The sequence below is a fragment of the Leguminivora glycinivorella genome, chromosome 18 (assembly GCF_023078275.1).
Source record: "Leguminivora glycinivorella isolate SPB_JAAS2020 chromosome 18, LegGlyc_1.1, whole genome shotgun sequence".
NCBI lineage: Eukaryota > Metazoa > Arthropoda > Insecta > Lepidoptera > Tortricidae > Leguminivora > Leguminivora glycinivorella.
Genome location: NC_062988.1, coordinates 10,953,465 through 10,967,254, shown reverse-complemented (window position 1 = coordinate 10,967,254; position 13,790 = coordinate 10,953,465). Strand labels below are relative to the sequence as shown.

At 34.8% G+C, this 13,790-nt stretch overlaps 1 protein-coding gene across 1 annotated transcript in view; it reads right to left on the bottom strand.

Annotated features, from left to right (window-relative positions):
* Positions 1-570: 570 nt before the first annotated feature.
* LOC125236124 overlaps positions 571-13,790 on the bottom strand; it is a 30,017-nt gene continuing 16,797 nt past the window's right edge. Inside the window, exon 4 of the mRNA XM_048142822.1 lies at positions 571-2,324. Within this exon, the coding sequence (XP_047998779.1) occupies positions 2,148-2,324 (177 nt within the window). The 3' untranslated portion in view covers positions 571-2,147. The remainder of the gene's footprint in view (positions 2,325-13,790) is intronic.

The following is a 13,790-nucleotide window of genomic DNA, read 5'->3' as shown; positions in this document are numbered from 1 at the left end:
CGATGTTTTTAGGTATTTTTAGGGCATAATCTTTCATCAACTGTTGTAAAGTCCTTAGTTCTAGCCCGATTCTAGCATATTGCTGGTGAAATAAAAAATGTAAAGAAAACCAAATAATGCAAAAGAACCCAATAACTGTCGAGGGAATAACTACAAATCAAATAAATATGACCATACTTCGTATCAAGGTCTAAAAATGAAACTATTTTGGCTTCCAGCACAATGAAAACAGTCGACTGCCACGACGCCACGAGCGTGACGGCTTAGGAATACCAGCGGAGTCACATGCAGAATCACCACGAAGCTCGGAATCAAGGATAGTATATTAGAATTATTTTGGAACCATCAAATTGACGATCCCTGCTACAATGTTTTATTATGCAAAACTATTAAAGAGTACCGCTCAAGGATCAAGAAAGAGCCCCGACGAAAAAAGAAATGCTTTCAGTGGTTATGTCAATGACCCATTGACCCTTAATAAACAGCGACTACGGGGGATTAACCCTGTATAAGGCGACTCAGAGGTATTTTTACTAGAATTACTAAAACTGCTACTACAGTAAAATAAAATTAACAATTATTTTGTATATTTCCGATTCACATAAATTACAGTTTCAAATATGTACAGATTTTTAGCATAAGTAGTATATGCGGTATCTAACTCGGGCACGAATAAGTGACGTTTATTAATAGAAATTGTTAGTTAAAAAATTCGATACGAACATAATATCCAATGTCTTAATACAAGAGTTTCTCTGAGTTTATATATACATGTTAGTATCTAAACTTTAATAATACACATCACTTCAGCGTACCGCTAGTTAGCACCGATATAATTATGTACAGTCAACCAATTGGAACCCTAGGCCACTACAACCATGTCAAAATGAGAAGCAGTAAGACATTTCTTACAATCTGTTTTATAACGTCACTATGACATAGTTCTACAGTGGCATAGAATTCCAATTGGTTAACTGTACATATAATAACAAATAAGTACTGTAACGAGATCTTCATTAAGATCATATTCGCAAGATAAGAGTGAAGACATGTATCTATACGCAAGATAGGCTACCTGTCTTTTTCTAACTGTCATAATTTGAGAGGGATAGTTTATCTTGCGAGCAAGATACTGTCCGCTTCATGTGAAGGCTAAACATGAGTAACATCAAATTAAAAAAAAATAATGTCAACATTTACATAAAAAACATTTCTTTTTTACAAACTTCACTGGCAACACATTATTACAAAATTGTGAATATTTGAATCGTTATAACCCACGTTTATTTATTTGGTAGATTTATTATGAACACAATAATTAAATATCTACCGTAAAAAATGTATCATTACAATTATTTCATCGCATAGCTATCCTGTTTTTAACTGCCCCTAATATCATTATCATTCACTTATAGGCATATCATTAAAGCTCAGGTTAATGAGACACTAGTGCCACAAAGTAGCCTACAATAGAATATAAATATTTTATTCCAGCAACACATCAATACAAATAACACTATGGGGTAAAAAGTAGCACAAAGCTGGTTTGGTTAGAAAACGTCTTTAGTATTTTTGAAATCGCTATACAATTTTTGGTTTGTATTTCTCCTCAAAAACTTATTTAAGCTTATTTAAGATCATGTTCGAAGTGGCGCTAGTGTCGCATTACCCTTCGCCTAAATTAATAAATAACGTCTCACAGAATTTCATAATGTGTAAGTTTACAGCCAATATCATTGTTGGCCGCAGATACGGAACTAAAAGCCAGGGGCGGCGCGAATTCTAAACATTGGGCTGTAGTTGCGCGTCACTAGGTACTTAATTTAGGAGCTACGCTAGTTTATATAGAAGTTTTTACAAGTCTATATGAGCCCCGGTTACTGCAAATATCATTGCTTGCCGCGTTGACCGGAGCAGAGAAGCCGAAACCGGAGCTGGCGCGCCTTCTAATTTTGTTGTATTGGGCTGTCACACGTCGGAAGTACATCATTTTTTAAGTTATTTTATATTGAAGTTTCACAGGGCCCCCGGCTACCGCCAATATCATTGCTTGCCGATTTGACCGGAGCAGTTACTGCAAGTAAAATTCGAACCCGCAGCAACGCGAATGCGCGAAAGTTCGTAGTCGCGTCAGAAGTAGGTAAAGTTCATAATTTTTGAAGTTTCACAGGGCTAGCTGAGCCCCGGTTACCGCCAATATCATTGCTTGCCGCGCTTGCCGGGCGGTTTCTGCAGCTGGAAGGCGCCAGTGTCGGCGGGAGCGAACGCGGGCGCGGCCATCGCTGGCGCGGCCGTCGGGGTGGTGCCCGGCTGCCAAGAACTGCCTGCAACAAGTAATACTGATATTAACCGATTGTAGTAATATGTATTTGTCAAAAAGTACATATAATTACTAGCTCTTGCCTACGGCTTCGCGTTAAATTCGAGTAAGTTAAATCATCAAATAAATGATTTGCAGAGCGAAAGAATATTGGTAACTCGAGGTTAGCAATATTCTTATACGCTCCGAGTTACACACAATGTTTTTCACCACACAGGCAATATAAAAAAAATGTAAAAAGATTTATATAAAGAAAAGTCCAAAAATCAAATTCAAAGGGCCATGGCCAGAATAGGATAAAAATCTTATACTTTTAAACGAGCAATTCTTGTATATTTATTTATTTATTTATTTATATATATATTTATTTACACTGACGATCTCGGAAACCGCTCTAACGATTTCGCAGAAATTTGTTATGTGGGGGTTTTTGGGGGTGAAAAATCGGTCTAACTTATCCTTAGGTCCCGGAAAACGCGAATTTTCGAGTTTTCATGCGTTTTTCTTCGCGCGCCATCTCGTGTGCAGTAGTTGTACTGTTAAGACAGAATTCTTTCGGTTGATGTAAGTACTATTTATTGCAAACACTAGATGGCGACACAGGTCAAGGCTAAAACGAATAGAAAAATACACTATTTGAGTTTTTGTGGCGAAATGCGCGCCATCTCGTGTGGAGTAGTTGTGTTGTTAAGGCTGAGAATTCTTTCGCTCGATGTAGGTACTATTCATTTTTGAACTAGATGGCGACACATGTCAAGGATACGAAACAGAACCGAGCGAAGCTCGGTTGCCCAGATATTACCTATACTAAGACGATCTTATACGAAGTCTTAGTTTCTTATATAATTATGTAAATACCTATATGTTCATGTAAATAAAGAGATTTATAGACGATCTTACGAAAATTTACCTTGTGCAATAGTTACACAACAACCCGTGAGTCGTTAATGCTAATGCTATCGAGCCTTGGTATTTGAAATAGAATATAATTTATACACCTAAGGGCATTATCACACTTTGCGATTTGCGAGCGAGTTGAAAGCGAAGCGAACGAGCAGCGAGTTCGTCGCGAGCACCGAGCACATAACCAATTCGCTGCGAGCGCGACACCATTTCGCCGGGAACGCGCAACGTATACGTTGCGTACTCGTATGAAAATTGTATAATGTACAGCATAAGGCCGTTTTACATTATCCGATCCGATATCGGATGTCAGAAGGATTTCAATGGAAAAAATCCAAGATGGCGCCATCCGATCGGATAATGTGAAAACGCATTATAACGCCTCAACTTTACATGTGGCTAAATCGTTGCGTGATCGCCACGAAATAGTTAGGTATGCGCTCGCTTTGCTTTCAACTCGTTCGCAAATCGCAAGTGTGATTGGTAAGGCCCAAATATTTGATACACCAAATTATAACCATCTGAAGAAGCCTACAATTTAATTTATAGCATAAACTATAATAATGATAGTATTCATATTAGCGGGATATTTTAGCAAGGAAAGGTTATTCAATATAAAGTTAAATTACGCATTAGTTCAGCAGGGTTAGCACATGATTGCAGCGAGAGTATGTCACCGCGAGATAGACTACCCGTCCTTATGCCATTAATACAATTAGACAAAGACGTGTCATCTATCTCGCGGCGACATACTCTCGCGGCAATCATGTGCAAGGCCTACAGCAGGGTTAGCACATGATTGCCACGAAAGTAAATCGCCGCGAGATAGACTACCCGTCCTTATGTCATTGATACAGTTAGAAGAAGACATGTCATCTATCTCGCGGCGACAGACTCTCTTTGCAATCATGTATGTATCTAGGCCTACAGGTATGTACAATTTTTTCGTGAAATGTGTTTAATTTTACTTCTTTTAAACTCTCGCAATAGCCTTAGTTGCATTCTATAGTACAGATAGCATTCAACGTTAGTAACAACGAATATTTTATTTTGTTATTTTGTCACTACTTTGAAAAAAATCTCGTATCTCACACTGCAACTCAAAGTTAAAACGCAATAAGTCTATATGCATTCTATACATACTTATTACATTTTTATTTTCATTGACAGAAGTAGATACAATTTTTTTTAAAGTAGTGACGATTTGCATGTAAGTACCGCACTTAAAAGTAGGTTAGTACCTACATTGGGTCCAATTCGACTAACAGTTAATTTCAACTAATTTAAATATTCCATGGTTTACAATATGTGTCCACTGAAAACGCGTCCCTTAATTAAAAAAAAAAAAATGTAAAACTTAGAAAATAAATATTGGACATTTTTACACAGATTGACTGAGTCCCACGCTAAGCTCAATAAGGTTTGTATTGTGTGTGTTAAAATGACAATAGGTAGTTAACATTTTAGGTCATACCTACATGTTAGTAACAAATGGTTAAACATAGCAACAGTTAAATATTATACTGCTTCTACAAAGTAAGTTCCTCATAAAATGAAGCGATAAGTGACGCACGTACCAACTTTCCAATTTCATACTAAGTGAGTTTCTCATTAAACTAAACATATTTCGCAAAGCAGTATATTGAATATTAACTAAACGCATACCTGCGAAATCTTTCATTGCGAAGCTCACTTTAGAAAACTTTTAAAATCACTTTACATAAATTGGCAAGAATTGACTCGACGTACGTGCGTACCCGCTGAGAGCACTAAACAGACTGACGAATGAATGACGAGTATGACGACCAATAGGTGTGCGGTGTGGCAGAATGCACAAAGTCACAAACGCTCACAACAATATCTCTTTCGTGGCTATCTATCTCTGTCGCTCTTGCGTATTGGCGCGACAGAGCCAGACTACAGTTCTGCGGCGTTTCGCGTCGCAGAAATACCATTCGGCTACGGGATCAGGTTATGAGTTCACTCGCTGACAACATAAGGACATCTGAGGAATGTCATTTTGCATATCGTGCATTTCACTTATGCTTGCCCGTAGCTGTATTGGCGCGGGCGAGACGCACGATGACTGACGTCTTTCGGATAACTCCCGTCCTCTTTTCTCGAATAATATAAGATAGAGATGGAAGATGAACATAGGTAAGAACAAAACGGATCAGGTTCTACATTGTTTTCACACTTGAACCAGATACTTATTTTTATCTGCGTCTCATGTTTCAAACTATTTTATAAACATGGTTGTAGGTACAGTCGGGTACATAAACATGTGTACATTTTTTCACCTTATTGCTACGAATTAAGGTGAAGAAATGTACACTTATTTATGAACTTGACTGTACATAATTTTGCATATTGAGTATAAGGTAGAAACAATTAGCTAGGTATTTTATAGTCCGTGTTTATTTTGGCTCCGTGTGGTGACGAGTTAAGAATTTCACCGCCCCCTTTCTTCCCGTGGGTGTCGTAGAAGTTGACAGTGGGATATGGATTCGACTGTGGTGGGTGCAACCTGTCACCATTAATTACTAGGAGTGGCGCTGATGCTCGATTGGTTTCATGTGATCTGCCTACCCCTTGTAAGTTTATGTACGGCTGTCTGACTTTGTCATTTTCTATGGAAGACTATTAACTTTCGCGTTATTTTGGTTCTTTGTTACACATGCAGTACAAAATACAAAATTGGAGTTCAATTAGAAGGAAAGAAATCTATATTTCCATAGATAATGTTAATGATAATGGTATTTCAAAACATAATCTTACAAAACTGCCTTCACTAGAAAACTTGTTTGAGCGCATACCTTAAGTGATTGTCTTTATTTAAAAAAAAATCACCATCTTCTTAAGAATTGTATGGGTAAATTATTAAATTTGATAATATTTGTATTTTTCCTACTGTAAAGCTGGATTACTAGATACTATAATATTTATGTTTCTTGTTAAATAATATTTGCACGCCTTTTATAGGCAAAATAGTTGAACGAAATTGTACCTTTTGACCATCCTACTGTACACTATTTTATACAAATAAATTACCTACTTAATTCTTTGCGTTACCCAGGCATTCGCCACGCTACGGCTCATAAGTCGTAAATAATATTATTAGTATTTCATAGCTATGGAATTTTTATTTAACGACCTTGTTTAGGCAGGCAGACCTGTTTTTAAGAGGATACGGTAGCGAAAATGCTAAAATGGAAAGGAGCCCCCTTTCAACTTGGGAATTTTAGTTAAATATGTTGGAATTAACAAAACTAAATCTATCTTACTCTAACAAGTATATTGTTATACTTTCTCTTTCATAAATGTAAACTATTGAATAAAAAACAACAGCCCATAGTTCCTAATCTTAAGGACTTCGTTTGTACTTTAGTCCCTTGGTAGCTATTAATAGGAGCACACCTTGCCTTACTATATTGCGATAATATATTTCAACTCTTATAAATCGCCATGTGTCTTTTAATTAATTGCCCTAAATCTAATAGGTTATGGGCCCAGACACATTTAATTAGATTTTTGTAAATAGTGTTGTGAGATTCATTTGTGGACAATGTTGTGTAAATATTAAATGGAACATTAACCCTTCAGTGGTGAATTGGTGATAAGAAGAGTATGCGGAACTTACAAGTTCAATAGTTAATAAACTATCTACGTTTTTTAATGGTGTTTGATGGAAAAGGAGTCGTAAACCTAAAATAATGGTGGATTTGAAAAGCAATAAAACTGAGGCAGCCATTGTTCAGTATTTGATGTACTATTTGAAAACATATACCGACTTAGGAGAAGAAAATTATATTGCCGCGGGTTTAAAATCTGAAGAGAAATAACAGTACATCATCAAGTTTTCAACGAACGTGTGCGAACTGATAAAAACGGATGCAATATTATACCTATTGTTAAATTAAAACAAAATACATGCTGACTCAACTGACGTTTGCCGTGTTTAAGGACCAAAGCTTCGAACCTTCAATAATAACAGAGTATTTCTCTTTTCGCTGCCAGCAACGCACTTACAACATTTGTGATATTACAGATATATCTGTCTGTGACAATAATTACTTAACATTAGTGACTGCTTACTGATCCGTCCGCTAGTTTGCTTCTTATCCCATAAAAAGGGGCATATTATCAGAGTACGAGTTAAAATAGCAATTGGATACAGTAACTACAACGACATGAAAGTTGTTCCATTATCTGAGAAGGAGTAAGGAATATGTTTGTGACCAAGAAAGAGAGTTAACTATGCAACGCAGCGCTCAACGTTAATGCGCTAATGGTAATGACGAGAGACAACTGTAATATAATTGATCGACGTGAGTGCTACGTGGGCTACGTCTACCATATGTTTCCTGACAGTCAAAGTAATCAGCAAACCTGAATTTACAGCACCTTCCTATGCTGACATACTTGTCAGCGTATATCCAATGATGGAATCATGGTATTGACTTACACACCAGTAAGTGTAAGGTGTGGTACGTATGGTATAATTATATTTATTATTCTTTTACATTCCCTGAGTATGTTTTGGAATACTTGTCGTCACTTTAATTAACAATACAATTAATATTATAGAATTGTGACTTTTGAACAGGAAGTACGTATTAATTAGTATTTGTACTTTATTTTTGGGTCACTACACAAATACGAAACATCTAATGCTATAAAATTTAAATATACAAGCATTAAGTACAACAGTGGAGTTAAAATACGCACGTCAAATATCTTATTTCCTTTATTATTGTTGAAGTCCCATTTTTGACGTGTTGTGAATAGTGACGCTTCATTTGACTTGTAAGGGCAAAACACATGTTTTGTTGAATTGGCCCACTGGTGCGCCCGATAGATACTTGAAATCTCATAAATTAGTATTTTTTTTATTTTATTATTAAAGGAGCTCAGTTTTTTATATTTGTCAGATTGTCTAAAGAAAGTATCTGAGAATGATGACATACGTATTTAAAGTGGCACATATTTATACATTTACAGTTTCATGTGCTCTGCCTACCCCTTTATGGGATACGGGCGTGACTGTATGTAAGTATGTATGCATATTTATGTTGTCTTAAATGGCATTATGCTTAAATATAAGTACCTTTATGATATTAATGATGTAAGAACGAAATAACATTTTATTGTTGTGTTACTTCATGACTGAAAACTCGTTCTTTTGAATTAAATTAGCACTGGTATAATAATTGTAATACATCTTTGTGGTCATATAAAATCCTCGAGGTATATGGTTCTGTGTTTGTAAACATAATTTAGTTATGTCTTGAGCCATATGAAAAAGGTGTAAAAAAAAAAAAAAAAAATGATAGCGCAGTATGTCATTGATTGAATTCCATAATGACATTCAGAGTGTTTCTGAAAAGTCTGTTTATCGACCATGTGAGTCTGATTATCAACCATGTGAGTCTGTATGAATTCCATAATGACATTCAGAGTGTTTCTGAAAAGTCTGTTTATCGACCATGTGAGTCTGATTATCAACCATGTGAGTCTGTATGAATTCCATAATGACATTCAGAGTGTTTCTGAAAAGTCTGTTTATCGACCATGTGAGTCTGTATGAATTCCATATGGACATTCAGTTTTTCTGAAAAGTCTGACTATCGGCCATCTGGTCTTGAGGGAAATGGAAATTCGTTAGACATTCGGGAGTTTTCCGAAAAGTCTGTTTTTGGGCCACATGAGTTTGAGGGAAATGGAAATTCGTTAGACATTCGGGGTTTTCCGAAAAGTCTGTTTTTGGGCCACATGAGTTTGAGGGAAATGGAATTTCGTTAGACATTCGGAGTTTTCCGAAAAGTCTGTTTTTGGGCCACATGAGTTTGAGGGAAATGGAAATTCGAAAAATGTCTTCAGGATTTGTTGTGTTATGATTAAAACTATTGTGTGTGTGTTTGTATAATTGACATGTCCATCGTGGTTCAGCGTGGAAACGCGGCCACTGTGTGATGGTCCATCGTGGTTCAGCGTGGAAACGCGGCCAATGTGTGATGGGTATCTTTGCGTCGCGTCGGAAACGACGCGGGATGGTTTGTTTTACCGACAGCTTTTATACAAGTTTTGAGATAAAATATCCAAGCACAAATTTTAAATTTAAATATTTATAATTATAATTTTAGGTGGTTGAGAGTAGATAGATCAATCGAAACTCAACAGTTAAAACAAAAATTAAACAAATAAAAACTAAATAGTTTAGATCAAAAATAATATATAAATTAGTCTAAACATATAAAGTCCATTTTTCGTTGCACTTGTAGTTAAATATAACAAAATTAAACAAATTATATTTCTTTGTGAAATACATGTGCAGTTACACTAGTAGGTATATAGTTTTTTTTTCAAAGCAAAAAGATTTCCAGAACACATAATATAAGTAGATACCTTCCTAAATTGCATAAATAGGTACCATTGTTTATAAAAATCATAACTCTACTTTTCTTTTAATATCTAGTCATTCACACAAAGATAGTAAGAAAATAATAGCACGATGTTGCATCATAGAAGGTATATAATTCTTGTAGCCGTCTCTCTTATTTTTTATTAGACCAACTGGGAATGCAACAATGCATAATATTATTTATCTTTAAAATTTACAACTTTGTCTAATACTCATTAAAAAATGGGTTCCGTATTATAATGATTAAATACTTACCTACAAATTTTATACTCGAAAATTGCAAGTGAAAGAGTCTTATAAGTCTTTCAATTATATTTTATTTGGTTAGCTAAATATGACCTCCTCTCAGAACACAGCAAAACTAATACCTAACACTTGGTTATAAATAAATATAAAAACCTAATTCTATTTTAACCATTATCTAGTAGGTACAGACAGTGATAATATTAAATAAATTTCATTTTAAATGATATACATACATTAAGAACTATTAATCATAAATAAAGAGTCAAATTAAAAGAATTGTATTTAAAATATAGCAACACACAATAATAAGTAAAATAAAGCAATACTCGTATTGTTGTAGCATTTTAAATAACTATACTTAGCTAAACAAATCTTTGCATTTGGAATGTGAAGTAAAATAATGCAAAGAGTTCCAATTGAAGAACAAAGGACTTTGTAGAAATAAAGTGGTGTTCTTAGCCAACTTAAGCTAATGTAAACAAGGCGATACGTTTCGTTATGCTAAAGAGTGTCAAGTTGATTCTCACGGATAAGGAAATCATAAGTGAGCCGAACAGTGGACACTCTATAGGGGTGACAAACTTCTATGAAGTGGTTTTCGGTAATTGTCAAACAGCAAAGTGGCATTGATAAAGCTGAACTTTTAAGTTCATTGATAAAGGATCAAATAGATTGTTTCTAATTCTATTATACATATATAATTGGTGGTAGTTAATACAATGTGCATGTACAAGCACAGACAGGTTAGTTCTAAAATATATCTACATATGATATGAACCTGTCAGAGAAAATGGTACATGAGTAATGTATAGAAATGTGAACCTTATGTATTCCAGTACAATCTTACAGAATGATTATGAAAATAATATACAGCTTGTGGTTTATATAACTATAGTTAATTGACAATAGTGAAAGCTGAAACTACGTATCTTATACTATTAAACGAGCAATTCTTGTATATTTATTTATTTATTTATTTATTTATTTATTTATTTATTTATATATACCGACGATCTCGGAAACCGCTCTAACGATTTCGCTGAAATTTGTTTTGTGGGGGTTTTCGGGGGTGAAAAATCGATCTAGCGTAGCCTTAGATCCCGGAAAACGCGAATTTTCGAGTTTTCATGAGTTTTTCTTTCGCATTTGTAAACGTAAAATATGGTCCTTAATTTCGCCGCGCGCGCATCGATTCCGCGTAGCTCAGTCGCACGAGGTCGGTCTAATGTACGCAGATAGATCGTAGGTGTCAGGGTTTCGAATCCCGGCCAGAAATTAAGTTTTTGTTTTTTGTCTTTTTTTTTGTTTTTGTATTTATAAGAGTTTTTTTTTTATCTAAAGACGTGATATATTAAAATAGAACCGAGCGAAGCTCGGTCGCCCAGATATTTATAATTGATACGTATTTAACTAATAAGTTTTATGTCATGATTTATGAATGGTTGTTTTATTGTGAAAGTAATATGTTTCATTATGTATAGTTGTAAGAAACTGTGGTAATGTAGTAGTAGGAGTAAACACTTTATTGCACAGAATAAATTATGTGAAGTACAGACAGTACAGTAAATAATTTTAATGGTTATGTACAGAGGCGAGCTTATTCCCTTTAAGGGATCTCTTCCAACTAACCGTAGAACAACTGTGTATTTTTAATTTGTTCATGATGTACAGTTTGTATGAATGTTATACCTATGAAACATTACAATATGAATACATGTCATATACCTGTTGACATAAATTAAAGCGTATAAAATGTCAGCGTTAATATTAAGACTTAAACGTTATAAGTGTCTGTGAAATTTATATTTATGTGTGGTTTTATGTGGTTATAAATGTGTTGTATTTAAACGACTATGTTTTGACTTATAATAGTTATAATTTACTTGAATCGATCTGATCAATCGATTCTGGTGTGTTAAATCACATATGCATATGTGTTCTATGTTCTTAGATATGGTACCATATAGGTAGGAAATGTCAAACAAGTTGGATTGTATTTTAGAAATAAGTTGATGACATGGCTGGTAAGGTTTTACTGGGTTTCCCTTACCTTTGAACAAATGTTGGCCATAATGTTTCCCAGAAAAAGGCGGGTGATGCTGTTATTGTTTTGTATAATGATTTTAATCATAGATTTATTTTTGAGGGGGCGTGTTGGAATTAACAAAACTAAATCTATCTTACTCTAACAAGTATATTGTTATACTTTCTCTTTCATAAATGTAAACTATTGAATAAAAAACAACAGCCCATAGTTCCTAATCTTAAGGACTTCGTTTGTACTTTAGTCCCTTGGTAGCTATTAATAGGAGCACACCTTGCCTTACTATATTGCGATAATATATTTCAACTCTTATAAATCGCCATGTGTCTTTTAATTAATTGCCCTAAATCTAATAAAATATACAAGTGTTATTAACTAGATTTATCGAAAAAAAATTGTCCATTAAGAACAAGTCAGTCAAAAGATATTTCAAAAAATCTTGAAAATCGAGGTTCCGCTCTCGACTGTTTCCTCCTTCAAAACTTAATCAATCGGAACGAAATTTTAAAATCTGAATAACAATGAAATAATCTATGTCGGACCGTTTAGCTTTTTTGGTTAATTGTTACCAATCTTTGAGTATCACACCTTTTTTTGCGCCACAATGAAAAAGGCCGTTTTTGGAAATTTTTGATTGGCTCTAGTTTTTAAAAAGCAGAATATCAAAAAAATCAAAACGGTCCGACACAGATAAAAATAATAACAATCTGTGTTGAAAAAAATCATTGCTCTATCTTCAAAAACCAGGGAGGAAATAGTCGAGAGCGTTTGTATGGAGAATTGACCCCTACCGTATCGTCTTAAGTTATTTTATGACCCGCCGGCATAGCCGAAGACGTCGTTGACGGTACGTGGCCTGGTGATCGAAAGTCTGACTTTGTCGCGCCATTAGTGCCATTACAGAAGAGCGATAGAGATAGAGAGAGAGCGTTTCGTAAAACGCTTACGAAGTGTAAGTGATTGTGAAGTCAGCCTAGTACCTGTTTTCATGTTACGAGCGAAACCTCTACACCGTGTTTCACTTAACACTAAAAACCTGAAAACAGTTTGTTCAGAATCGAGAGTAGAATCGATTGAGCTATATCTTGATGGGGTAATATTTTTATTTAAATTAGTATTATTAGTTATTTTTTACGTGCCCATTCTATTGTACTCGTAATACAACATTGTGTATATCGCATTGCTAGAGGTTGTTTACCTTTTTTCTGTATTTAGGGGTATTAATACTGGCCGGTTACTTGGACGATTATTTTTTCCGCTACTAGTTTGACGTTGTTTGTCAGTTTAATCTTAATGTTTATCATAAGTCATAAGTCATAACAAATTGAACTCGTACCTAATTACAACCTTGTCATTTTGAATATTGAGTTTATTTTCTTACTGCGATTACCTGTCCAATTTGAAGTTTACTGTGACAAAGCTTTAAAGTGTTTTACAGTGACATCTTAGCTGTCTATTGGTAAACCTTATGTCGTTGCAGTAACGTACACAAATAAATAGTCTTATGGTAGTTAGCAATTATTTTATTGAGTGTAGAGCTAAAAGTCGAGTAGAGCTGTACAGAAAATTAAAAATTCAATTTAAAAAAAAGTAACGATCAGATTAAAAGATGAATACTCTAGATGAGTTTAAAAAATAAAAATCAGTTGGGGTGTCTGAGGTTTTGAGTGATACCGGAAACACCGTGTATAAATTAAACTTGACGTTTATTGACGGTGGGACCTGTGAGAACAGCGAAAAAATAACTGCGCTTTCACGAGGTGTTATGACTTGTAATAACCTCGTTAAATTTTTTTTTGTTGTATGTACAGTCAGCTGCAGAGAAAAGTAGACCCCACTGCATACAAATTTCAATG